The sequence below is a fragment of the Chlorocebus sabaeus genome, chromosome 25 (assembly GCF_047675955.1).
Source record: "Chlorocebus sabaeus isolate Y175 chromosome 25, mChlSab1.0.hap1, whole genome shotgun sequence".
Classification (NCBI taxonomy): domain Eukaryota; kingdom Metazoa; phylum Chordata; class Mammalia; order Primates; family Cercopithecidae; genus Chlorocebus; species Chlorocebus sabaeus.
Window position 1 is genome coordinate 69,804,279 of NC_132928.1, and position 26,159 is coordinate 69,830,437.

At 42.3% G+C, this 26,159-nt stretch overlaps 1 protein-coding gene across 3 annotated transcripts in view; it reads left to right on the forward strand.

Annotated features, from left to right (window-relative positions):
- The window catches only part of DISC1 (DISC1 scaffold protein), a 394,443-nt gene that overhangs the window by 141,277 nt on the left and 227,007 nt on the right, over window positions 1-26,159 (forward strand). For 2 of the 3 annotated variants that reach the window (XM_007989799.3, XM_073011848.1), the window contains exons 6-7: window positions 2,020-2,255; window positions 22,135-22,189. In XM_007989799.3, coding sequence (XP_007987990.3) covers window positions 2,020-2,255; window positions 22,135-22,189 — 291 coding nt within the window. Of the gene's footprint in view, window positions 1-2,019; window positions 2,256-22,134; window positions 22,190-26,159 lie in introns of those variants that run through there. The other variant, XM_073011849.1, reaches the window with a different exon arrangement.

Genomic DNA, 26,159 nt, shown 5'->3' on the forward strand with positions numbered 1-26,159 from the left:
ATTTCTGCAAGAGGATCCTGCAGGGGGATACCAAGATGAAGCCCTAGAGTGGGAGTGGGTCTCATGTGTTCAGAGGGCAGCTGGAGGCCCATGTGGCTGGAGCGGTGTAAATGAGGGGGAGGATTTGGGGAGGAAGTCAGAGATAAAGGGGCCTTGTAAGGATTTGGAATTTTCTCAGATTGCAACAGGGCACCATTGGATGCCTTCATTTAGGGAGAATTTTTTGCCTGTATAATGGCGTTCAGCTGCAGTCAGAGTGTTGCTTTTAGGAACATCTAGAAAGTTTAAAGTAAACAATGCTAAATGTAATTGATCTGACCACATCGTAAATAATTTGACCCTGTATTAGGAATAGGATGTAAGACAATATGGAAAACAGTATGCAGCTTCCTTAAAAGATTAAAAATTGCTTCACTGTGTGGTCCAGCCACCCCCGCTTCTGGTATAGATCTCTCTCTCTCTCTCAAAAAAAATTGAATGCATAGACTCAAAGAGATGTTTACATACCCGTAGACTCATAGCAGCATTATTCACAATAGCCAAAAGCTGATAACAACTCAAGTTCTCATCAACAGATAAATGATCAACAAAATGTGTATGTACATGTAATGGGATATTACTCAGTCTTGAAAGGAAATTCTGACACAGGCTACAGCATGGTTGAACCTTGAGGTGAAATACGCTGGTCGCAAAAGGATAATGCTGTGTGATTCCACTTGTGTGAGTTACCTAGAGAAGTCAAATTCATAGAGAAAGTAGAATGGTAATTCCCAGGGACTTGGAGGAAGAGAGAATGGGGAATTAGTTTTCAATGGATACAGAGTCTCAGTTTTGCAAGATGAAAAGAGTTTTGTGGATGGATGGCAGTGATGGTTGTACAACAATGTGAGTGTGCGTAATGCCACTGAACTCTACATTTAAAAATGCTCAGGATGGTGAAGTTCATGCTACATGTGTTTTACCAGTTAAAAAAAAAAAGAAAACTAAAAGAAAAAGAAAAGAATAGGGTAGAGGAAGTCAAAGGTGGAAGTAGAGAGGTTAGTTGAGAGACTTTGTCAGTAAGACTGTAATCTTGGAGCAATTGGGGACACTGAGGCTTTACTTTTTTCTTAGAATGTCTTGGTAGTAGACATTCTTTAGTAACTCCCAATTCTTCTCCCCACTGCCATACTTGAAGTGGGTTCACGAGGTAGAAGTTGCAGGTGATGCACCTTGGGGCTGAGAGAACGTGAATAAGAGGTTAGGAGACACCCAGGATTAGAGTTGTGCTCTTATCAGCATAACACTTGGGAGTATGTTAATTAAGAGTCTTATTTTTGATTCAGAATCATATGGGCAGTGAGATGATGATCTGCTGTAACACTGTGCACACGATGGGCGTTCATTACCTGCTGCTTGTTTAGTTAATTGACCTTAATGTTAAATGATATTTTATGGATTCTTTGGATTTCAGTTTGCTATATTCACAGAAATTACATTTTTTTATATTGTCATGAACTTTAGCCTGCATGGCACCATCTGCAGCATCTCATTCCTCTCTCAGCCCTGTAGACTTAAGAAGCCATTTTTTACTTTTCTCTCTACTTTGAATTCTTGTGTTTGGGGACAGACTAACAAAGGGTCGCTTGCATTTCTTGTTTTGGTCTGTGGCTGGGGTTACCTGCTTAGCTCAGACCTCAGGTGCGTAAGGCTCCCTGCCCTGTGTCCTAACTTGTCCATCCGAGATGAAGTAAGTCATTTATGTATCTGCTGGGTTCTTCCAAGTCAAATTCTTGGCTCACCCCCCATAGTTATTTAATGCTCGGGAGGGAATGTTTTTCCTATGCCAACTCATTAGAAATATAAAGCTGGCATGATTTTTCCAGTTCAGCAAACCTCCAAAAATCTGCCTGCCTCAGAAGGGGAGCTTCCTGGTTCTTGTGCATATGGCCAATTCTCATTTAAACGAGTCATTATCCTCAGAGCAGTTTGCCGTGAGCAGGGTTAATTTATAAAATCTCGACTCCTCATTCTCTATAGAAAGAAATCGAAGCTCTCCAAGCAAGGATGTCGGTGCTGGAAGCCAAAGATCAACAGCTGAGAAGGGAAATAGAGGAGAAAGAGCAACAACTCCGGTGGCAGGGCTGTGACCTGACCCCATTGGTGGGCCGGCTGTCCCTGGGTCAGCTGCAGGAGGTCAGCAAGGCCTTGCAGGACACCCTGGCCTCAGCCGGTCAGATTCCCTTCCATGCAGAGCCACTGGAAACCATAAGGAGGTACTGGTGATTTCCTAACTGATTTTGGGCCACTCACCTCTTTGACCTGTTCATTGGAATGATTTTGTCTAATGACTTTCATCTCTAAACATTTCCCGAACAGTCTGTATTTTTCAGTGGATGCACCATTAGTGTTTTGGGTGGGAAAATTCTTCACGGTGTGGGGCAGTCCTGAGCATTGCAAGTTATTTCACCTCCTGGCCACTCAACCCACTAAATGCCAGTGCTCCTCCCCGTTCCAATATGCACCCTCCCCATTTCCAAACACCCTCCCCATTTCCAAACACCCTCCCCATTTCCAAACACCCTCAGGACACCCTGTCTCCATTTGAGAACTGTTGGAGTTCAATGGGCTAAAGATCCTGATGCCAACTTTTGCTGAGGACGATCATCTGGAGAGGGGTGAACTATGCCTCTCACTAAGGGAGGAGGTGAACCAGTGAGAGAGGGACAGCCAATGACAAAGTTTCCATCTGGAAGAATGGATTGTTATTGGCAGCTAAAATGCACTGGGTGCTTACCATGGACCAGGCACTGTTATAAGCTGACTCTATGAGTTACTTCTGTTGTTATATTCATTTTACAGGTGAGGAAAAAAAGTTTAAGAAGGTTATAATTTGCCCAAAGTCCTAATTCATAAGAGAAAAACCTGATATTTACACTCTTGTTGATTAATTCTGAAACCTGGATCTGAAGAAATGAAGCATTCGAAAGAAGCCAGTGTAGAGCCAGCTGGCTCAACAGGTCAGAGAGATTGCTTGGTCCAGTATTTTTAACTAATTGGACATGATCCTGTGAACCTAATTTTTGCTATGAAGTATTGGTTGTCTTTTAGAAAATGCTGACTTAGGGAGAATATCCAGTAGGTATATTCAGCCAAATGAACCCATCTTACATACATCAATAGCTACCTTTGTTGTTCATGAGAATAGGCTCTTCTTAGGCCAGATGGGGAGAGTCAGACAAATTGTGAAACAGGAAAACCTTGAAGTCTTATGAAGAGAAGTTGCAGAGACTAGTATTGTTACAAAACCTGGAGAAACAGATCACTCAACATCACGACTGTTATCATCATCTATAAGGATTTTCATAGAGGCCAGATGCAAACTGGGGATGCCATCTGTTTGTAATTTACTCAACTTTCTAACATGCAATTGCAAAGGGAAAGATATGCTTTGTTTCATGGACAATGACCCACGAGCTTGAAAAGAAACTTCCTGATGGCACGTGGCCTTTCTGGATGTGTCACTGGTGGAGACTTACAGTGCTTGCATGGAGGCCATCATTTCTGACTGTGGCTTGTTAGGAACTCCCTGGCCAATGTCAGAGACAGGCTGGAAGTAGAGGGCATGTGCTGGGGTCAAGGACACCCAATGATTTTAGGTTTGGGTGTGATAATAGAAATCAAAGAAGCCATTTGAATTTTCCAATGTCTGTGTTCTGGATCAAATAACTTAGCAGGAGGAGATGAAGTGTTACCATCCCAGAGACATCATAGACACTTTTTGTGTGGAGCCAACAAAAATGGTTTTCTTCCAGTGAACAAAAGGAGAACCCTTTTTAAGCACTGGAGAATCAGAAGCGCCACAGTATGAAAGCTGACAGAGCAGGGGTGCATAAAAGGACAGGAACCAATTAAAAGATATGTTCATTTGAATTTCTTTCATCCCTGGGATTTCAACCCCTCTGCTTTAAAACAAGTTCCTTATTTTCTTACCCAGTGAGCTTGGTTCTCCTCCCACATGAAACCCATGGTTCTTGTTCCACCCCCTGCTGACTGCACTCCCATTCTCTGTAATGGGATTGTGATGTGGGGGTGGGGGAGGGAGGAGAGGGAAAAGATGGGGGACACAGTGTCCAAGGTTTTCTGTGGATCACATCCTGCCGTGTGGGGCGTGAGGTTCCATCTATGTATTTGGCATAAATTGAGGAGAATGGTGATTTGCAGCTCATCTCTCTCTAGCACCATTAGCTCAGCCTCCCCTGGCTTCTTGTTGGTTTTATGTGTCAGGAAAACCAGGGGAGGGCAGCCTGTGACCTCATGTGGCATGCATATGGCTAACTGCAAAGTGAGGAATAATTATGGTAATAATCACAGTGATGACGTGGAGGGCTGCCTAGGACGCTTTCTAACATTCTTTAGAAATGCTTGACTGGCTTGTATTCATCTGGGGTTGAGTCCTTCATTCCTCAGCTCCTGGGATTTTTCATGCTTCATGTAAAATGTGTTCTGGCAGCTCACGGACGAATTGTCGCTTGTTGTGCATTTGGAAGAAACATGTCACATCTTTTTACAAACCATTGGCACAAAGTGTGAAACAAACTCAACCCCTGGTTAAAGGAGGGCTGGCTGGGCCTTGGTTGGAGAATCTGGGAGCCTCGCAGCAGGGCTGGGCTGGGGAGGCTGGTAGGTGGAGAGCAGCCAGGCCTTCTGTGGTGTCCATGTCCCCAACCACTAGCTAAACTGCCCAGGGCTCCCTGGCCGGGGGCAGTAATTATGCAGGGTGCTGCAGGCATCCTCATCACGCCTGTGCTCAGCTCCACACCACGCAGTCCCTGCTGATGTCAGGCCTCCTTGCAAGTGAGATTTGAAATAATGTAATTCACCAGCTCACAACTGAATGGGAAAAAAAAATCAATAGTTCCTCTTTCCCCTCAGAAGCATATCATATTAGAGTGAGGAGACACTGAAACAACAAGGTCTGAATTGGAAAACTGATCCCAAATCTAGGATCGTAGTAGAGATTCTCCAAGAAGGTTGCCTGGAGGCAGCCGTGTGGGAGAGATCCCATTAATGCTCTTGCCCCGGGGGTAGTGTGAGGCAGCCACCAAACTACAATAATGCAGAGACTGCAGAGAAAATCCCTGCAGCGTATCAGCAGTCTCCAAGCTGCTTTTCCATTCGTGAAGATTGTTGTTCTTTAATCTCCACTTTTGGGCTTTGTCTTTCTCTCTCCTCTGTCTTTGCCTTCTACCTGATTGGTTTGCCAAGACAATGGCTTTATGGGACTGAGAGCATTACAAATCATCTGGAGAAAGAGGAGAGCTTTGCATTTTTCCAGGAAATTCTGATTTTTTCCCCCTTTTTTGGTAAGGACTTTTCTTTCTTTTTTAGAGATGGGGTTTCCCTCTCTCCCATAGGCGGGAGTGCAGTGGTAATGATCATGGCTCATTACAGCCTTTTACTCCTGAGCTCAAGTGATCCTCCTGCCTCAGCCTTCCAAGTGCTAGGATTATAAGTACATGTCGCCATGCCTGGCTAATTTTTAAATTTTTTGTAGAGGTGGGGGGAGTCTTGCTGTGTTGCCAGGTTGGACTTGAACTCCTGGCCTCAAGTGATCTTTCTACCTCAGCCTCCTGGGTCACTGGGATTACAGGCTTTTTTTTTTTTTTCCCACCCCCCTTTTTTAAGTAAAGTAGACATCTTGCTTTTCCTAGGAATTCACGAGGCAGATAAATATTTGCCAAGACAGCAAATGCAGTGAGACAGAAGTGTGTGAGCAATGCTGGCCAGATGGGTGCCCGGAGTGAGGCTTCCCTGCATAGGCGACATCTGCAGCGTCAGGACCTCCCTGCAGGTTTGCCCTCTCCACTCAGATTTATCCTGTCTGTCCTTCTTAGTAAGTTTGGTGATGATACTCATACACTAATTTTAATATCTCTGTTATTTACAAACTGTCATACTTGCTTACAATAACCCTATAAAGTCTGTTGGGCAATATAATGTTTTTATGCCCATTTTGTAGATGAGGCTGCTGAGGGTCCAAGTTCACACAGCCATAAAAGTGGTGCCCTCATGTCTTTGGTCAATTTTTAATGCAGAGGGAATCCAGAGATGGTTCACACTTATGGCCTGGGAGAGACCAGGCGTTGGACAGAGTGCTTAGTCAAGCACTGGAAAGAAGTCCAGCCCAGCAGAGCATGGGTCTGTAGGCCCAAGGACAAGAGAATGGATGTCCCTCCAGGCCAGGGATGGTTGTCTCTGTGTGCCTAGTGTTGCTTGATTGGATTGGAGCCAAGGGGTATCTAAAAATAGGCAGCCTGGGGAGACCAAACAGGCAACTGTCTCAAGTCAGAGAGGTCTGTCAGACTTTCCAAAGAAAGAAATGTGAGAGGAAGAGAAACTGGAAAGCAAGGCCCTGCCCCAGGGCTAGAGGAACTGGTATTACTGTTTGTGAAAAGAGGGTTTGAACTGGATGATGTGGAAGGTCCTTTCTGGTTCTACAATACTTTGCACTTTAGGATTTTGTGAAATAAGTTAAAATAAACTGCCTTAAAATCCCTCATAATTCTATTACTAGGAGCTCTATGTTAAGTTCCTCTTTGAAGTTCCCTGGGCAGTCTGTGACCATCCACAGGCCATGGTGCTCTAGCTGGCACTTTCCTAAGGGCTGGTCCCTAGAGCAGGGACCTGAGCAAACCTACTTTCCAACCATTACTGCTGCTGCTCAGAGCTGAGACCTCGCCTCGCCGTTGTGTATCCTCCCATTTTCTTCTGGAAAGTCGTCATTACAGGCAACGTGAAAAGTTTACCAAATTATAATCTGGTAAAGGAGCAAGACGGTTGGAAAAGAAGGAAGAAAGTCCCCCCTATCTGGCTGGGTACAGATGCTGCTCACCAGGAAATGTCAGTTCCCAAGAAAACAGAACCCCCATTTCCAGTTTTCATTGTGTTGTAAATTAAAAATAAAATCTTAAGCCCCCAACCACTGAACGGATTCCCTCTTGGCCGAGGAGACCCCAGAGACTCCATACAAACTGAGTTCCCAGCCCCAATGGGCCGGGAGGTTGGATTTGGCTTGTTATAATCCCTCCCTTTTGTAGCTTAGACACAACAACTGACCAGCATCATTGCTAAAACGAGATCATAAGAACTGACGGCACAGACTCTCGGTGGTAATGAGATACCAAATTATAAACAAGACCTAAGGCCATGCCAGGCAGGGATAAGTCACACACCCCTGCACCTAAAGAATAAATGACCTTCTAACTGCCACCTGGGTTTTCTTTTTCTCTAGCAGCTAAACAAGCACTGGCCTTGAGATGAGCTATCTTAAAACCATGGCATTCCTTCCACCGCCAGACGCTGACTGACTCCCTGTTCTACCAGCCGTAACTGCAGCTTTCATTAGAAAAGATTCTAATTTTTAAAGATTTCAGTAACTTTCTTCTGATACAAAGACCACCTGTGGACTGCTTCTGGCCTATTTACAGAGACACTTGAGTGCCTTTGTGTTCTGAAAAGACCTTTTACGTAGAGGGCCTAATTGTAATACATGTAAATGTTAAGTCTCCACCCCAAGGTGAACATAAGTTGTATATAACATGTGTGCTTATTCAGTATGCATGCATTAGGACCACCTTCATGAATATTCATAGCTCCTGCTATAACCTGTGGAATATGTGCACTTGGTCAAGCTATTCTGCGTAAATTCCTGTCTTACCTGTCCCTCCCTTAAAGTGCCTGCTATTGGCTTCTACCGGAGCCTATGCTTCCCAGCCTGTTCGAATGGCAACATTGCAGGCTTTAACCCCCTTATAAGAAATAAAGCTCTTTCTAAATTGATAAATTGTGTGATTTTTAAGTTAACAGGCTGTGTTTGAGAAACTCAAGGGAGGAATTCTATTTTACTTGCAGATTTAAAAAAAGACTTTATTTTGTGCTACAGTAACATTTACCATGATTTTTGAATAACTTAGAACAAAGGAGGGTGAAAAAATGGATACGTATTTTATCATGTTGTATTTTAATGTTTTACAAATTCTCTGTGCTTGTTTTCTTTAAGAAACTTACAACACGAGTCTATTATTCTTAGTATTATTATTGTTTAGGTAGCTCTTTGGAGGCTTGTGATTTGTAGACTCACCCATTTCTCTTTTATATAATTTGGGCATTAGGTTAATTATTTTCAACTGGAGCCCCATGGATTATCAAAGATGGGAGATAGTCATCTTAAAATGATCATAGCTAGTTCTAATATTGCAGCTGCAAGTCAACTCTCACAAACATGAAAGCATGTGGCCTATTTTAAGTCTTTCTCCTAGTCAATTTCAATTTTTAGTTTCCATTATTATCACCTTGAGAACTGTTCTGTACTTAATTTCTGTGTAATTTACATGTCTTCTGCACTCTTCTGTTCCCTTTATCAAATTCTCTTATTCTTTCCTTTTTGTAAGCTGTATGTTACTTTTCCCTGCTTTAACTTTTCAGATGTTAATTTAGTATGTCAGGCTAAACTCTTCTTCAGACCTTGAGCTGAAACTCTGAAGAAGTACAGAAGTTTTGGAATCTTCCAGCAGAAGGTAATTTAGCTCTGCTCAGAAAGACCCTTCTCCAGTGACTGCTGGGAATATCCCCAGGTTGGAAATGCCAGCTCATTGCTTGCTGAGAATTTAATAAGTTAAGAGCACATCCTTTTCAAGCTGTGGAAGGGTGATTAATCTACCCTGTGCTGATAGCTAGGCTGCTAGGATGACTGAAACCAAAGTCAGACAGAACCTCTAGATTTCCTGTAGCTGCTTTCAGTGCGGGGAGGCGGGGGTGGGGGGTGGGATGCTGTGTCTTTTATAGAGATCCTTGTTAAACCTTCATCTTGACTTTCGTTGTCATTACTATTTTGTACTTCCTCTTTTACAAATTTCCTTAGCTTCCTCTTTGAGTCATGTTGATATTGGTGTTTGAATTCCTTATTCAGTTTCTCCTTTAGTCAACTGAATTTTTCTCCTACTGTTGGTTCATTTTGCTCACCAGTGGTCTATTTTTGCATTTTTTTATCCAGTAAAGTTTGTCCATCTTTAGTTTACCCACAGAAACATTTTAGGAAATGAAATTGACAGTATTCCCCAGTTTTAGGAATCAGGCTGATCTGTTGCTTTGTCAACAGATTTTGAGAGACGCTTGAGAGAAATGTAAGGTTAAAATTGTCTCTGCAAACTTGAGCTGTACATATGCTTATTCTTAGCCAGACGCCAGTTAATTAAAGACGATTCAGAAGAAAAGAATAAACCCACAGCAGAAAGTACAACGTTTTTGGCAAACTTCATAGTTATGGAAAGTATAAATACTTAGAAATTTAGGAGAAGCAAGAATATATTTAAAAAATTAGTATTAAATATAAATGCAAATGACTGGGCACAGTGACTCATGTCTGTAATCCCAGGACTTTGGGAGGCCGAGGTGGGAGGATCACTTGAGGTCAGGAGTTTCAGACCAACCTGGCCAACATGGCAAAACCCTGCCTCTACCAAAAATAACAAATAAAAAATTAGCCAGGTGTGGTGGCGCGTCTGTGTAGTTCCAGCTACTCGGGAGGCTGAGGTGGGAGAGTCACTTGAACACGGGAGGTGAAGGTTTCAGTGAGCGGAGATCGTGTCACTGTAATCCAGCCTGGGTGACAGAGCAAGACTGTCTCAACAAATAAAAATAAATATAAAAAAATAAATAAATGCAAGCAGTTCTGGGTATTTATTTAAAATCTCAGTTGTTCCCATGGGAACAACTGGACATTCCTTATTAAATAATCAGAATAAAGGGAGGGCAGTAATTGAAATGGAAATATGAAGTTGCCTTTGGATCACTTAACAGAATAAGCCTGGATGTAGTATCATTTTCCCCTTAGATTAAATTGTAGTATTTAATGGACTGAACTCACATGAGTTTTGGGGGGTGGGGAAAAGTTCTAGAGCCCAAGTACTGAAATCTTGTTTGAACATTTAAATACATCATGGTTATGAGAATAGTTGAAAATATGGAGCTGACTTGGTTACCAGTCTCCAAAAAATAAGAAGCTGGTGATTTATTTCCTTATTGTTGTAAAAAAGAATCGTTAAACAGCTTGTGAGGAAGGGGTAGAAAGGAGAATGGTTATAATCTGAACATAAGGCTGTTCATATTTCTGATTCCTGTTCTCATTTTTTCATTATTAAACCACCAAAATCTCCTACAGACAAATGTCTGTAAGTCAAAATGTTTTTGGCACATGAATTATAGTTTCAGTTTGGAATAAGATTGTTTGAGGCAATGAGAAAGATCTGGTTGAATTAACACTTGGAATATTTGGATAAGCCAAATAGCAAGTTCATCAGTTAAAAATAAAGCTGTGATTTTTTATGAAACTGGACTTCGATGCAAACTGTGATGCTGTGATGTCAGGCGGAGCTTCCCAGTAAGCACGGGGACCTGCAAGAGATGGCACAGGGTGAGGGTGTGAACGCGTGCGTGTGCTACCTTACTCATACCTGCCAATTTGGAAAGTTCAGCAAATTCACTATTAGGGCTTACTCCTTTCCTCTGCTCACTGCCTTTGCATCAGCACCTCGATCACAGGAAATCTTTTCCAAGGAAAGATCAGAAATCCTTATGTTCATTTTTTCCCTCTCCCTCCGTTGTCCCTTATGATATGAGTTACATGGGTGTATCTTATTAAAAACAGTTTATGGTCTTATACAATGTGACATCAGCCGGGCACAGTGGCTCACGCCTGTAATCCTGGCACTTTGGGAGGCCGAGGCGGGCAGATCCCGAGGTCAGGAGTTTGAGACCAGCTTGACCAACATGGTGAAACTCCCTCTCTACTAAAAATGCAAAAATCATCTGGGCATGGTGGTGTGCACCTGTAATCCCAGCCACTTAGGAGGCTGAGGCAGGAGAATCGCTTGAACCCGGGAGGTGGATGTTGCAGTGAGCTGAGATTGCGCCACTGCACTCCAGCCTGGGTGACAGGGTGAGATTCTGTCTCAAAAAAAAAAAAAAAAAAAAAAGTGACACCTCATTTTCAGTTTGCTGAGTTATTTGGAGAAGTTGTACTGTACTAAAAGGACTCAGAATAATGGAGTGTAGCACCCCAGTTGAAAACACAGGATCTTTGAAATTCAGAGAAATAGGGAAATGTGAGTCATGATGTGATGTATACTCAGAGAAGGAATCAAAGAACTGAATGTTCAAGTATTTCACTGGCCTAGTTTCCTTTGATTCTTTTACTTAATGTCCTTTGCCTGGGCCAGAAAAACTCTAAATATATTTATTCCACCCTTGTTAAAAATTTATATGCCTGATTTTGGTCAGATTACTCTAAAATATTTTCTTACTATAATACAGGTATGGTATATGTCTGCATGATTTATTAAATGGTCTTTCTATACTTCATTCCTCCCATGATCCTCAAAAGATGAGTTAGTTGGTGAACACGAAGGTGAATGTCTGTTTTGAGTACCGCAAACTCTCTGACTTCAGCCACCACTGAACTGGAAAGAAGTAACATGCTTTGCCAAAGGTGGCAAGGATGGCCAGCAGAGGCCCTGGTGCTCCTACCTCTCAGCTCAAATCTCTCTCCACTGCACCACACTGGCTTTCCCAGAAGTAAAGGTCTCAGATAACCAGCTTGAGTCATTTTTATAAATAGCCATATAGAATGGCTTGCTTCTGATGAATTTATGCACCCTGTTGTGCCTTTACAAGATCATCTGAAGTCTAGAGGAATTCGTGGCATTTGTGCCTCTGTGCTCCATGAATGTCTGATGGGTGCCATGTGACATTATCAGCTGTGAGAATAGAAGGGTCTAAGGAAGGATAAAGACCAAGTAGATAAACCTGAATTTCCTAAAGCTGTTTCCACAGTCATTTTGTTTTCCATTTGTCCTCTGACAGAAGGTGAGGGGCAAGGTTGTTAATGTCAGTGGATTTGTGTGTATTGTGTGTGTGTGTGTTATTTTATTTATTTATTTATTTATTTATTTATTTATTTATTTATTTACACAAGGTCTTGCTTTGCCACCCAGGCTGGAGTGCAGTGGTGCGATCATAGCTCACTGTAGCCTCAGCCTCCTGGGCTCGAGGAATCCTCCCACCTCAGCTTCCCGAGTAGCTGGGATCACAGACACATGCCACCATGCTTGGCTAATTTTTGTATTATTATTATCATTATTATTATTTGGTAGAGACGGGGTTTTACCATGTTGTCCAGGCTGATCTTGAATGCCTGCGCTCAAGTGATCTGCCCATCTTGGCCTCCCAAAGTGCATGGATTACAGGTGTGACCCACCATACCTGGCTGTGTGAGTGTGTTTTAATTCAAGACCCAAGTGGCGCCTATGCTAAGATAGCTGTCATTTTGCTCTTTCCATCATTTGTGGTTTGCTTTAGTAATAATCTCTCATTCTTAAACTGATTTTTACAAAACAGGAAACGGGATGGGATAGGGAGTAGAGGGAGAGGGAGAGGGTAGAGAGAAGGCTGTTCAGAGATGAAACTGATATTCCTCATCTCCTGTAGCTTTTTGCTAAAGTGGAACTTCAGCATAAAGCCACATATACACAGGCAGGAAGATGAGCGGACAACTGTCTGCAGGGAGCAGACCCTTTGCATAGTTAGCTTCCAAGCTGAAAAACACGTCCCTCACTTAGTGTAAAAAATGACATGTATCTCCTGTATATTTCTGTCTCTATTATCTATTACATTTCTAATATCGAATGTATCTTTATTATCTATTATATTTCTGTCTAATCTAATATATCCTGTATATTTCTGTCTCTATTACTCTATTATAGAGGAAAAAAAGACACATGTCTCCTGTATATTTCTGTCTCTGTTATCAATGTTCTCTGGTACTTTATAAAACCTATGTGGTTTTTAGATTCTCTACATATCTATAAATAAAAAAGGCTAGTAAAAGATTTTTGAATGATAGAGCAGTGAAAGAATATGGGATAGTAGACCTGGAAGGATTTTAGAAATAATTGTGTTCAACTTCCTCATTTTGCAACTGAGAAAATGGAGCCCCAGATGAATGTGACTTGTTCAAAGTCTTGCAGAAGTTAGTGGGGTAGTGGTGTAATTCTCTGAGTGTCGTTAATATTCTTTTTCTGCAGAGTTCCAGATAAGAACAGGAACAGAGTTTGTTCTTCAAAGGCTCATCTTTGGGGCAGGTGTGTGGTTGTCACCCTGGGAGTGCCTCTGATGCTGAGAGCCAAGGCTTTGCCTCCAGTGCCAGGTGCTAAGGTGGTCATGGCTGGGTTACTGGTGGTATGAGGAACTGGTAATAAACTACCAAAGATTGCATGGAATGAGAGATGGTTTCTCTAGGATATAACATTAAAGGGGTCTATCCAGGCCTGCCTGATATTGTGTCCCAGAGTAAGGGGTCAAATGGAACTTCCCACCTTGTCTTCCTACCCTTGCACCTGTCTCACACCCTGATAAGTTTTATATGGGGACCTAGCCTGTATGTCCAGGTAATATCTACACCCTTCAAAATAGCCTGTGCTCGACTACTGCTTGGGCCTAGAGGTATGCCTACTGCACTGCAGTCCACCCTTGCGAGCAGTGCCCTGAGAAGAACCCTGGCAGGATGCAGGCTCCTGGCACTTCAGGAAGGCACTTCTGGTCTTGGCTGCCTGAACCAGCTTTGGGTGGCATGTACCTTTGGCTCCCCCATTTACCCTTCCCCTCAAGGGTAAGGAGGATCAGGACAGAGCCCTCCAATGTAGCAGAGAGCAAGGGAGGAGTTCTTTTGCCTGGATTTAAGGAGAGTATTGGAAGTATTACAGAGAGAGGGTGTGGATTCAAGTGTGTTATAAGGCTCTTGAGATAGGCTTCCCTAAGGTACAGGATCTGGAGAAACCAAGTAAATAGTTGTTAGTTGCTATTAGATTGGGGCGTGGGATTCTCTAACCAAATGGATGCCCAATGCAGCTGTCTTAGGCCATTTTGTTACTGCAGACTGAGTGATTTATAAAGAGAGAAGATTTATTTCTTACACTTCTGGAGGCTTGGAAGTCCGAGGTTGAGGGAGCTGCATCTGGCAAGGACCTTCTTACTGCATCATCCCATGGCAGGAAAAAGAAGGGCAAGAGAGATCGAGAGAGAGAGAGAGAGAGAGAGAGCACGTGTGTGAGAGAGAGCAGGAGAGAGAGAGAGAGAGAGAGAGACAGAGAAGGGGAGGGGACCAAACTCACCCTTTTATCAGGAACCCACTCCCCCAATAATGATATTAACCCATTCATGAGGGCAGATTCCTGAAAACCTAAACATTTCTTAAAGGTCCTGCCTCTCAACATGGTTGCCTTGGGAATTAAGTATCCAACACATGAATTCTGGAGGACACATTGACATTATAGCAGTAGCTATAGGTTTTTGAGAAAGATGAGCGAGATGCTGTAAGCACAATCACTCTGAATTTTTGGAGCCATCTTCTGACCTTGGCAGCATGTTGGCAGTGAGGACTCATTTGGCACTTTGCTAGAGGCAGGCTCCCAGATGAGACCACTGGTGCCCTTTGCCCAGGCCTACACCTCATTTCCAGACTTCTAGCTCTTACCATTCTAAGAGGCAGGAATGAGTGGCCCTCCACATATCTTCCTTTCCATGCCAGCCTGTATTAGTTTGCTGCCATAATAAAGCAGCACCACAGCCACCTGGCTTAAATACAGAAATTTATCATGTCTAGAAGTCCAAGAATTGGCCGGGTGCAGTGGCCCACACCTGTAATCCCAACAGTTTGGAAGGCCGAGGTGGGTGGATCACTTGAGGTCAGGAGTTTGAGACCAGCCTGGCTAATATGGTGAAACCCCATTTCTACTAAAAATACCAAAAAAATTAGCCGGGTGTTCTGGCACAGGCCTGTAATCCCAGCTACTTGGGAGGGTGAGGCAGGAGAATCGACTGAACCCAGAAAGTGGAGGTTGCAGTGAGCTGAGATCATACCACTGCACTCCAGCCTGGGAGACAGAGTGAGACTCCATCTCAAGAAAAAAAAAAAAAAAAAAGAAGTCCAAGAATCAAGGTGTCAGCAGGGTTGCTTTCTTCTGGGGACTGTCAGGGAAGGATCTGCATCTCTCCTTGGCTTGTAGATGATCATTTTCTCCCTGTGTCTTTTCATATCATCTTCCCTCTATGCATGTCTCTGAATCCACATTTCCCCTTTTATAAGGATGCCAGTCATGTCAGAGTATGGTTGATCTTAACTCAAAGTACATTTGCAATGACCTATTTCCAACTGCAGTCACATTCTGAGGTATGGAGGTCAGGACATCAACATACGAATTTTGTGGACAACACAGTTCAACATGTAATATAGCCCATGAAAGGAAACTCTCCAACAGAGATAAACCGAGATAAATACGACTTCTGAGAGATGGAATTTTAAAAGAAGAGAGGACATCTGATGAGTAGACTCCAAGTTTTTAACCTCTTTTTTCTCTGTCATGCAAAGCTCCACCCCAGCCATACAGTCAAGAGCAGCTGCAGCCTTTAATCCCTGATCCTGAGAGGGCAGTGGTGGGAAGTGGGGATAAAGATGGAGCCACTCACCATCCTGTGCTTTGAGTGTGCCTCTAACAGAGGTGAGGGTACTTCCGCCCCACTCTACCCCACCCCACTTGTTTCTTAGAGAGAAGGCAAGAATGTGAGTATTATACATTAATCAAATATTTATTAGGTAAGCACTGTGTGCCAAGCACTTCAAGTACTTCTCCAAAGATCCTTGCCCACATGGCATTCTTTTTCTAGTGGTAAAAGGCAGAAATAAATAACAAACATAATAAATAAGTAAGTTACAGGTAGGTTAGTAGAAAATGAACATGACTTGGGGGTTGGGGCAGAAGATGAGTGGATGTGAAATTTACAGCTGTCGATGGAGTAGTCAGGCCATCCTCACTGAGAGTGTCAGAGGTGAACAAGGATTTGCAGGTGGGAGGGGGTCGGCCCATTATATGTGCTGGGGCAGAGGGTCAAAGCAGTGGAGCCTGCACCAGCCACAGCAGACTTGAGGAGCTGTCAGGAGGCCTCTGTGGCCAGGGTGGAGCAAGCAAAGAAGGGAGTTGTAGGAGAGGAGGTAAGAGACGTGATGAGAGATGGGCCATATAGGTCCTTGCAGACTTGGCTCGACCCAGGTGTGATGGAGCAAGGTTTTGGGCTGAATAGTGGCATTTTATTTGACATGCTTGTGAAGGCTCACCCTGGCTGTATCTCAAGAACAGACTGTGGAGGAGTGAGGGTAAATGCAGAAGAACTGTTCTGAGACTATTGCAGCATTTCAGAGGAGAGGTGCCTGTGGCTTGGAGCAGAGTGGTAGAAGTAGAGATAGTTCTTTGGTCGGATCAGTTATCTTTAGAATAGTTTCTCACTCCCAAGTCATTAAACCAAAATTGCCTGGCTGTATCCTCCTGTATAAATGTCTCATTCTGGCCCTTGACCAAGTCTTGGCTTGTATTATCTAGATTAGTGACTGTTATTGACTTAAATTCCATTTGCCCTTCTAATTATGGCTGAAAAGCAATCTATCCCTCCCCAGATTGAATTTTTATTCCTTATATTTTTGACATCAGTGATTGCATTATGTTTGTGATATTGCAGGAGTATTGAAGGGAGCCCTTTTTCATTTCTAATGAATCATTTTTAAATAATAATTTTTAAATCATAATCCATAATCATTTTAAAAAATCAAAGACATTCTCACATAACATTTTCTTAGAGCCACCATTCATAATACTTAGCTCCTAAACTGCAGACAAGAATGATAATATTCTGCACACATTTATTGCTGTAGTGGCCCGCAGTCTCCCAGTTGGGCAGATTGAAAAGAAACTGTCAGTCTGAAGAAAACAAAAGAGTTGCCGTGTTTTCTGTTGGACCTGCTGCTGCTGCTACATGGAGTAGCAACTATTTTTACCTGGATCATGAAGCACCAGTGTGCGGTGGCTTAATAATACATATAACTCATCATACCATGAGAAATGGAAAATTCCACATGCACGAGTCTGCTAGGGCTGTCGTAATAAAGTACCATGGATAGGGTGGCTTAGACAACATAAATTTATTTTCTCACAACTCTGATGGCTGAATGTCTAAGATCAAGGTGTCGGCAGGGCTGGTTTCTTCTGAGGCTCCTCTCATTGACTTGCAGACAACCATTTTCTCTTTTGTCCTCAGATGGTCTTCCCACCACGTGTGTCTGTCTCCACATCTCTCTTTTTTTTTTTTGAGGCAGAGTCTGGCTCTGTAGCCCAGGCTGGAGTGCGGTGGTGTGGTCTTGGCTGACTGCAAGCTCAGCCTCCTGGGTTCACACCATTCTCCTGCCTCAGCCTCCCAAGTGGCTGGGACTACAGGCACCCGCCACCACACCCAGCTAATTTTTTATGTTTTTAGTAGAGACAGGGTTTCACCATGTTAGCCAAGATGGTCTAGATCTCCTGACCTCGTGATCCACCCACCTCGACCTCCCAAAGTGCTGGGATTACAGGCTTGAGCCACCACACCCGGCCCTCCACATCTCTTCCTATAATGATACCAGTCATATTGGATTGGGGTCCACCCTAATGACTTTATTTTAAATTTGTTACCTATTGAAAAGCCCTATCTCCAAACACTGTCACATTCTTAGGTACTGGGGATTCGGACTCTAACCTGTGAATTTTGGGGTATACAACTCAACTAGTGACAGGCACCTTTGCATTTAATTTCCTTTTGCTACAGTCATCACCCCCAGGACCATCTGCTACTGATGTACGTTCTGTGCAGCACATTCATGTCAGTAGTCTCAATTTTTCTAAGGTTTCATTTGTTGAGGGTGAAATTTGGTCATATGATTAGAACACCAGTTTGTGAGTAAAGAATAACGTGTATTTACAAATCATGGTATTGATTATATTGTACATTTAACAAAATTCTAAAGTAGAATTCAAAAAATTTGTCTGGATGATGACAGTTCATTTTAAATAGGTACACAGCTTCTGGGAGCAGTAGTTAGTATTGTTGAGTAGTTAGGAGAACAGATAGTTAGACTGCCTGGGTTACCATTTAATCTCCCATAATTACCAACTGGTTACCCCTGGGAAAGTTACTTAAATCTCTCTTAGTCTCTTTGATTAAATTTTCTTGTCTTACAATGTAGATGATTATAGTTTCTACTTCATAGAGTTATAATAAGAATTTAAAATGCTCATCTGCGTAAAGAATTTGGGAGAGTGTCTGGTACATAGTAAGTGTTCAATAAATGTTGGACTCTGTTATTTCCAGGGCAGCCACTTGGAATGAAGATACTGATCTGGGTAAATTAGGTCTGGTGTGTTTCTGAAAACATATTTGCTAATTTGTGTGGACAAATTATATGTTTCTAGGCTAAGGCATAATTTCATCTGAGAAGATAGTTCATATTTGTGATGAATAATATGCAAGTTTTTTAAAAAGTGGGGATTGGTTATACTCATTTAAAGTACACAGAATTCTTGCTTATCAACATTGAACTGGTCTTATTTTCTGGTTTTCGGTTTGTATTCCTGCTCCTGGAATTATGGTTTGGGGACCACAGTGTGATGGCAGCAGCAATGTGTGTGTGTGTGTGGGGGGGGCTAAAGTGACATCTTTGTACCCTAGGCCAGACACCCCTCTTCAATAAAAGCAGATTCCCTGTTATCTTTATTATATTTTATAATGCTGTGTAAACTTTGGTTTGAGAGAATTCTTCTATTATAAATAGCCTGTAACCCACTAGCATAGTATATAGATTACTCATATCGTCTGTTCCCCCACAATTGCTTTTATTCTGTATATACCCCAGGGATACAACTCATGTTAATAGTAGCCTGAGCAAAACATAATTGGGAAGGTAAATCTGTTGCAAAAAGGAATATAGCATAAATTAAATATAAATCAAATTAAATATAAAACAATGCATTTAATTATCTGCATCACTGCCTCCTTCCTCTAACATGATATCTAAGAGGAGACTAACTTTCTTTCTGAGATAGGGCCAGATCTGAGCCCAGACCAGTGAACTGTGTAAACCCCTGGAAAGACGGTGCTTGACCTACTTTTTATGTGATATGTTGGGCATTAGCTAACAGCACGGCCGTTTTGGTCAGCTAAAATTTCAGTATCAGTAAGAGGATCTGCTACTTACTTGAAATGTGAATGCATGAGCTAGTCTGTGTGTGTGGTTGGGAACATCTACTTATAATACACTATTAAATGCTCACATAGGTTCAATGATGTGGTGAACCATTTGTTAAAAATTTATTTGTTGAATAGACTCTCACGAGCTCAGCAAGGGAAAGTGCATTTCTGCCCAAGAAAGGTTTTCAGTTTGGACAGCAGGCATTAGCCGTCCAAAGCTGGTGCTGCTATTAGAATCAGAGGAAGAAGCAGACCGGGTCCACGTTGGATGCTCTCTGTTCCTCTCTCCCCACCACCCTAAGTGGTTTCATCTGCCCCAATCTCCGTGTCTGTGTGACACTCTGACTTACATTCTCTCAAAAGATCCAGTCCCCAGCCAGCCAGAGTCTAGAATTCTCCAGGCAGGCTTCCAAAGATTGTTTTCCTCAGTTCCCACTGAGTACACTAATTTTTGTCAGATGGTCAGATGGCAACTCCTGAATTCTGAAGAGTCTGGTGTCACATGCTCCACCTCTGTCAACCCTCACTTCCTCCTTTTGGGCTGATCTCAGCTGGACTGGAAAACCCTACTCTGTTGAAAGTAGGTCTCAAGTGGTAATGACTGATTAGTATGGACCCGCACCAGTTCCCAGGTGTTTACAATTGAAACGAGTTTGCTTATACTCAGAAATGACAAATTGGCGGATGTGATAACATCAAAAAATAGTTCTTACAGTTGAAGAACAAACAAACAAAAATCAGCAAATTGGCAGCTTAGCTCTAATACTTGGCAACCCCTGGTATAAGATTTCCTGACACCCTGTACCCTTTCCCTTCCCCTCCCCACACATACCCCAAAAACCTTGACCTTTCCTTTTGCAGGTCATCATTTAATCAAGTAATCACTCCTCTTCTGGCATCTATTACATTTTCTGGCATATCTAGCAGCAGTAAGTGGTTGTGGCCAGGCACCATGTCTTCATGCTCTAAGTCCCTAACTTGCTGGGTGCCCAGCAGATAGATATTTGAAGAATGGATGAGTTCATGAATGCATGAAAGAATCGAAAACTCTAGAATGGATGTTCTCACTGCTCTGAGCATCCACGTAATCCAGTCCTGTTCCTCCCTCCCCTTTTTGACCTGTATCACTCTGCAGGGCCCGTGTGCCCTCCGACTGGCTTACACTGCTGAAGGGACCTGCCTGGCTTTGTCACATTCAGACTTTCTTTCTCCAAATCATCTCTCATAGTGCCACCCAATTAGTTTTCTAAAAAATGAAAACATTTTTTTCATGTTGCTCTCTTGCTAAAAAATGGAGTGATTTCTTATTGCTTGAGGGATAAAACTCAAAACTCCTTAGTCATTTAATACTGACTAAAGCTTGCCCTTGATATTTCTTTAAAATTATTTTAATTGTAAATATTTCAAACATATTTAAAAATACAACACTCATTTACCCACCACTACAATTAAACAAATAGTAGAATTTACCCCATATTTACTTTGATTTTCTTTCCCTAACTAAATAAATTTATTTTACTTTATTTTTTTGGAGTTGGAGTTTCACTCTATTGCCTGGGCTGGAGTGCAGTGGCATGATCTCGGCTCACACCAAGCAATTCTCCTGGGTTCAAGCAATTCTCCTGCCTCAGCTTCCCAAGTAACTGGGACTACAGGTGCATGCCACCACGCCTGGATAATTTTTGTATTTTAGTAGAGACGGGGTTTCACCATTTTGGCCAGGCTGGTCTCGCGCTCCTGACCACAGGTGATCCCCCTACCTCGGCCTCCCAAAGTGCTGGGATTACAGGCATGAGCCACTGCGCCCGGCCCCTAACTAAATAAATAAGCAAACATTGTAGATACAGATAGGCCCCACCCCATCCTTCCCTCTCCTTTCCTACCAGAAATAGTCATTTCACTGTTTAACTTTATCTTTCACAAATCACCTGTGAGAACCATTTGGTCCAGTTAGATTTATCTTCTTGCTAGAATTTCATTCTCCTTTTTTTGTTGTTGTTGTTTTGTTTTTTCCATTGAGGCCCAGTTCACTTTCCACCTCTTCTGGTAAGCTTTCCCTCCACTCTCCTAGTTCTAAATTGCTCCACAAGTTATTGTCTCCATTGCTCAAGGCAGACAATATTCTGCCTGGTGACAGCTTTTATGTAGCAGTTTTCTCCTAGTATTGATTTTCTATTCCCCTTATAGTAATTTTTTCCTCTTGCTTTATATTATAGTGACTCACGTGCATGTGTTTCTTCTCCACTAGGTAACAACCTTCATAATAAGATCTGACTCTTAATTGCATTGATTCATTCATTCTACAGATACTGACTGAGGGCTGGCTAACAAGCTCCAGGAATTGTTTAAGCAATCGGGATGCAGGAATGAATACAACAGACAGTCACTGCCTTCGTGGAACTTAAGTTCCAGTGGGAGAGAGAGAAATTACATGAATAAATAAATATGTCAAGGTGAAAAGTGCTAAGGAGAAAAGAGAAGCGGGAGAAGCCTAAGGGGTGCTATCTCAGACATACTTTAAATATATGTCTCTCCTTTATGGTCTACTTCAGTGCTCAATGCAGAGGACACTGGGTACATACTTGCTGAATTGCATGGTCTACCCAAATAGATACTATTTGATTCCCTGCTAGTGAGACACTACTCAGCATACACCTTCCTTCTGGGAAGGTGGTTATAGGAATGCAGATTTTAATCCTTTGCTGCCAGGAGCACACCTTGGCTGTTCTTCCCGTTATCAGTAGATGTACACTCCGGGCATGATAAAATTGTAATTCTAGCTTTAGTAAGGCATAGTAAGGGAGGAAAGGTCTGCTTCCTAGCACCATATTTATTCCATAGTCAAATGGAACCAAGTTGGCATCATCTTTCCTCCTGCACTTCTTCATCCATCAGACCAGTGGAAGGTTCACTTTTTGCAGTATTCCTAACTGTAGTGGTATTGAATTGTGGTTACCAAGGAGACCAATCTCCTCTTTTTAATTCTTCCAGCCTCCAGGAAAGAATAAAATCCCTCAACTTGTCACTTAAAGAAATCACTACTAAGGTAAGTACCTTTATACTCCCATTTTCCAAAGAAGCCTATGAAGTTTTTCTTTGACGTGATTTTATGTCTAGATCATAGGATACCTAGCTTCTGCAAAAACACATAGACTTTGTCAAGCCATTTTGCAGTCCCAATGATGAGTTAAAAGAGCCAGGAGAGAGTGCTTCTGCCATAGTGGAGGTCTTGACTTGTGGACACCCCAGAAATGCACTGGTTTGGCCTTTGCTACAAAAGAAGCTGTCAATTTAGGGACTGGAAAAGGACTGCCACTATGCATATTGAAAGCCTTTGCTTAAAGATGCATTCGGGGCCGGGTGCAGTGGCTCACGCCTGTAATCCTAGCACGTTGGGAGGCTGAGGCAGGCAGATCACCTGAGTTCAAAAGTTCGAGACCAGCCTGACCAACATCGTGAAACCCCATCTCTCCTAAAAATACAAAAATCAGCTGGGCATGGTGGCGGGTGCCTGTGATCCCAGCTACTCGGGAGGCCAAAGTAGGAGAATCACTTTAACCCAGGTGGTGGAGGTTGCAGTGAGCCGAGGTTGCACCATTGCATTCCAGCCTGGGAGACAGAGCGAGACTCCATCTCAAAGAAAAAAAAAAATGCTTTCAGGATGGTAGTAACTTGAGAAACTAATTACTTTTCTTCCCAGGAGGGCAGTGTCTAGTTTCCTCACAAATGAAACAGTCGGTGACTGTTTTTTGTTCTTTAAAGCTTTTCAGTTGGCTTGACAATCATTTTGCCTACTTTATACATCGTTTATACTGCCATAGCAAGACCTTGATTTGTGTACAGACAGAATATGTCTTCATTATTCCCTGGGAGCACGGTCAATTAATTTAAATAGTCAATGTCCTCATAAGTTAGGATAACCACAGTTTACAAAACAAAAGCCCTTCTCATATATATTTATACCTGGCCAAGTTATTGACAGACTGAGAAAGAGGATCAATTACTCTGTGAATTATGACTAAATGTTGTGGCAGAGAACTGGGTATGAATCATTCATTATTTGCAGTAGGTCTAGGAACCAGGGGTGGTTGTACGATGGTCGAAATGTAAAAAGGACAGCTTGCTGAGCAGAGAGCAATGCAGCCAAGAGCCTGTTGGCCTGGAAGGACTCTCTTCCGGTCTCTGTGCCCAGGGAAAGAAAGTCTTGGACCCTGGATCAGGAAACACGCCAAGGGCTCACCGCAGCTAAGCCAAAATCAGGGATGTGTTGTTGGCAAAATGTCTAGAGTTACTCTGTGCATTTTCTCCGTTTCTGTATCTAATTTATTTCTGAAAACAACACCCAGTGATTTTGCTAAAGGTCACAGAGCCGCAGGTTTGATGGGTAATTATAACTTGCATACAAAGAGAGCTTCCTGTTAGGAACAAGTGGTGCCCATAAGACAGCATTGGAACCAGGGACCCAGAAATGCTTGAATTCTGCTCTGCTCACCCAAAGGCTCTGTCACCCAGGCTAGAGTGTAATGGCAAGATCACAGCTCACTGCAGCCTTGATCTCCTGGGCTCAGGTAATCCTTCAGCCTCAGCCTCCCAAGTAGCTGGGACTACAGACATATGCTGCCTTGCCCAGCTACATTTGTTTGATTTTTAGTGGAGAACAGGTTTTGCTAGGTTGCTCAGGCTGGTCTTGAACTTCTGAGCTCAGGCGATCCTCCTGCCTCAGTCTGTCAAAATTGGGATTGCAGGCAAGAACCACCGCACCTGGCCTCTCTTACATTTTCTACTGTTTATCAGGTGCATCCTGATTTCTATGTAGAATTAAAAGATAGGAGGACTGTCTTGGGTCTGAGTTTATTGACTATCTTCAGAACATACTGTATAGGTAACATGAATGCATCTGTACACCAACACTGAGGATACAGGTGTGCCTATTATATAATGCAGATGGTGCTTGTATGTGTGTGTTTATGACACTGTGTATTGTGGATACACACATATACTGATATGTACTCAGTATTAGGATTTGTTGAAAATCTCGAACTACTATTAAATATCTTAGATTTTCCCAAATATCAAAAATGGTTTGCTTTGTTTGCATACAGTCTTACTCCATTTGAGTTGTTATAACAAAGTACCATAGACGGGGTGGCTTATAAACAACAGAAATTTAATTCTCATCGCTTTGAAGACTGGAAGTCTGAGATCAGGGTTCCAGCATGGCTAAGTTCTGGTGAGAGGCCCTCTTCCAGGCTGCAGACGATTGACTTCTCGTTGTATTCCCGCATGGAAGAAAGAGGGCAAGGCGGGGTCTCAGGCTTCTTTATAAGGGTACTAACCCTTCATGGGGGCCCCACCTTCCTGACCTGATCACCTCCCGAAGGCCCCACCTCCTAATGCCATCATCTTGGGAGTTAGAATTTCAACCTGTGAATTCTGGGGGGACAAAAACATTTCCAACCATTGCATATACCTTCTCTAATACATTTAAAATACTTTATAATTACTTTGCTTTTCCATAAAATTAAGGAACTCATGTCTTTGATTTTAAAATGTAAACATAAAAGCTCCATTTGATAATGAGTGTGCAATTTTATTTGTAAATAAAAAGGATACACAGGTTTTCTGGGGATGTGTATGTGTGTGTGCAGAGTTGGATAGGTATGTGTGCACAGACATGAATCTGTGTGTGTGTGTGTGCTGTGGGCAGGGGCCTATATTAGTCCACAGAGAATTAAAACAAAACTGTCCAGTCACACAAAACACCTTTCTCTTTACTTTAAACTAGATTGACTAGTGACCATGAGCTAAAGGTCTCAGATTGACATAGCTTTCTTTCTCTAGTGTGTTAGACACACACACACACACACCCCCACACACACCCACACACACCCCTACCTGATATTCTTTAGATTCCTGTCTCAGAAAGAAATGAAACCTTCCTTGCACTCATTGCATTTCTTAAACTCTTATGGGTTACCCAAACCAAAGGTAATTAAGGGATAAATGAGATGGAAGAAACAGTTGGAAATAAATGGGATATCTGGAGATTGGTAGATATTAGATTACATCCAGCAGAGCCTGAAAGAGTGAACATTGCAATTTAATAAGAAGATTCAGAAAGGTTGTTTTGTATTAATATTGGCAACTTGAAGGATAGATTTGCTCAACAAAGGAGAAACTGACCCAATAATAATTAACAGATACTGTTCACTAAAATCAGAAATATTGGACATAGATTGGATGAGACGTAAGAATTATGGCTGGTGTTACAGAGTTAATGGAAATGCCCTCAGACCTCAGATGACATTATTAAATGGATACAATGGGATGTGCCAGTCATCTGGGTTTGAGCCAAAGTGCTGGGGGAAGGGATACCTTCCTTTTAACTCTGGTTCTGACATCCTGAAAAGTCTCAAGACGTTGAAAGGGTCTCGGAATTAATTACTTTGGACATGTGGATGCCCAACACCACCAGTGCAGGCTTTGGTTTAGAGGCTACCAAACTGTCATCTTCATCCAGAGAATGATTTTTATAAAAAAGATGTTGGAAAATTATAGCCACTGAATAGAACATATGGAAGTCCATGAGAGAAACAGTGGAGTATTTTAGGCAGGATGGATGAAGTCTGCTTTGACTCTAAAAATAATCTCAATTCAAACTGATATAAGAAAACATTTAAAGTTGATGGTGTCCAACAAAACCTAGATTCTTCTGGGAAATTAAATTTTTCTAGGTAGCTCATTAATCTGAGTCTAGATATCGTTGGCATATGAAAAGTCTTGAGACTGCTGAAAGGGTTCAAAAAGGGAAAAATGTGATGTTTTAGCCTCCAACAAAATAAAAGATAACCTAAAGACATTTGGAAAAATAAATTAAGATTTAAGATTTTTGCTGTTTTTGAAAAACCAAAGAAAAAAACTGTAGGATGTGTTTGGAATGTCATGGGAAAATACATGATAAAACCTTCAAACCTCACTGAGAGTTACTTGTCTATTTTTCAGATCTGACTTGCCAG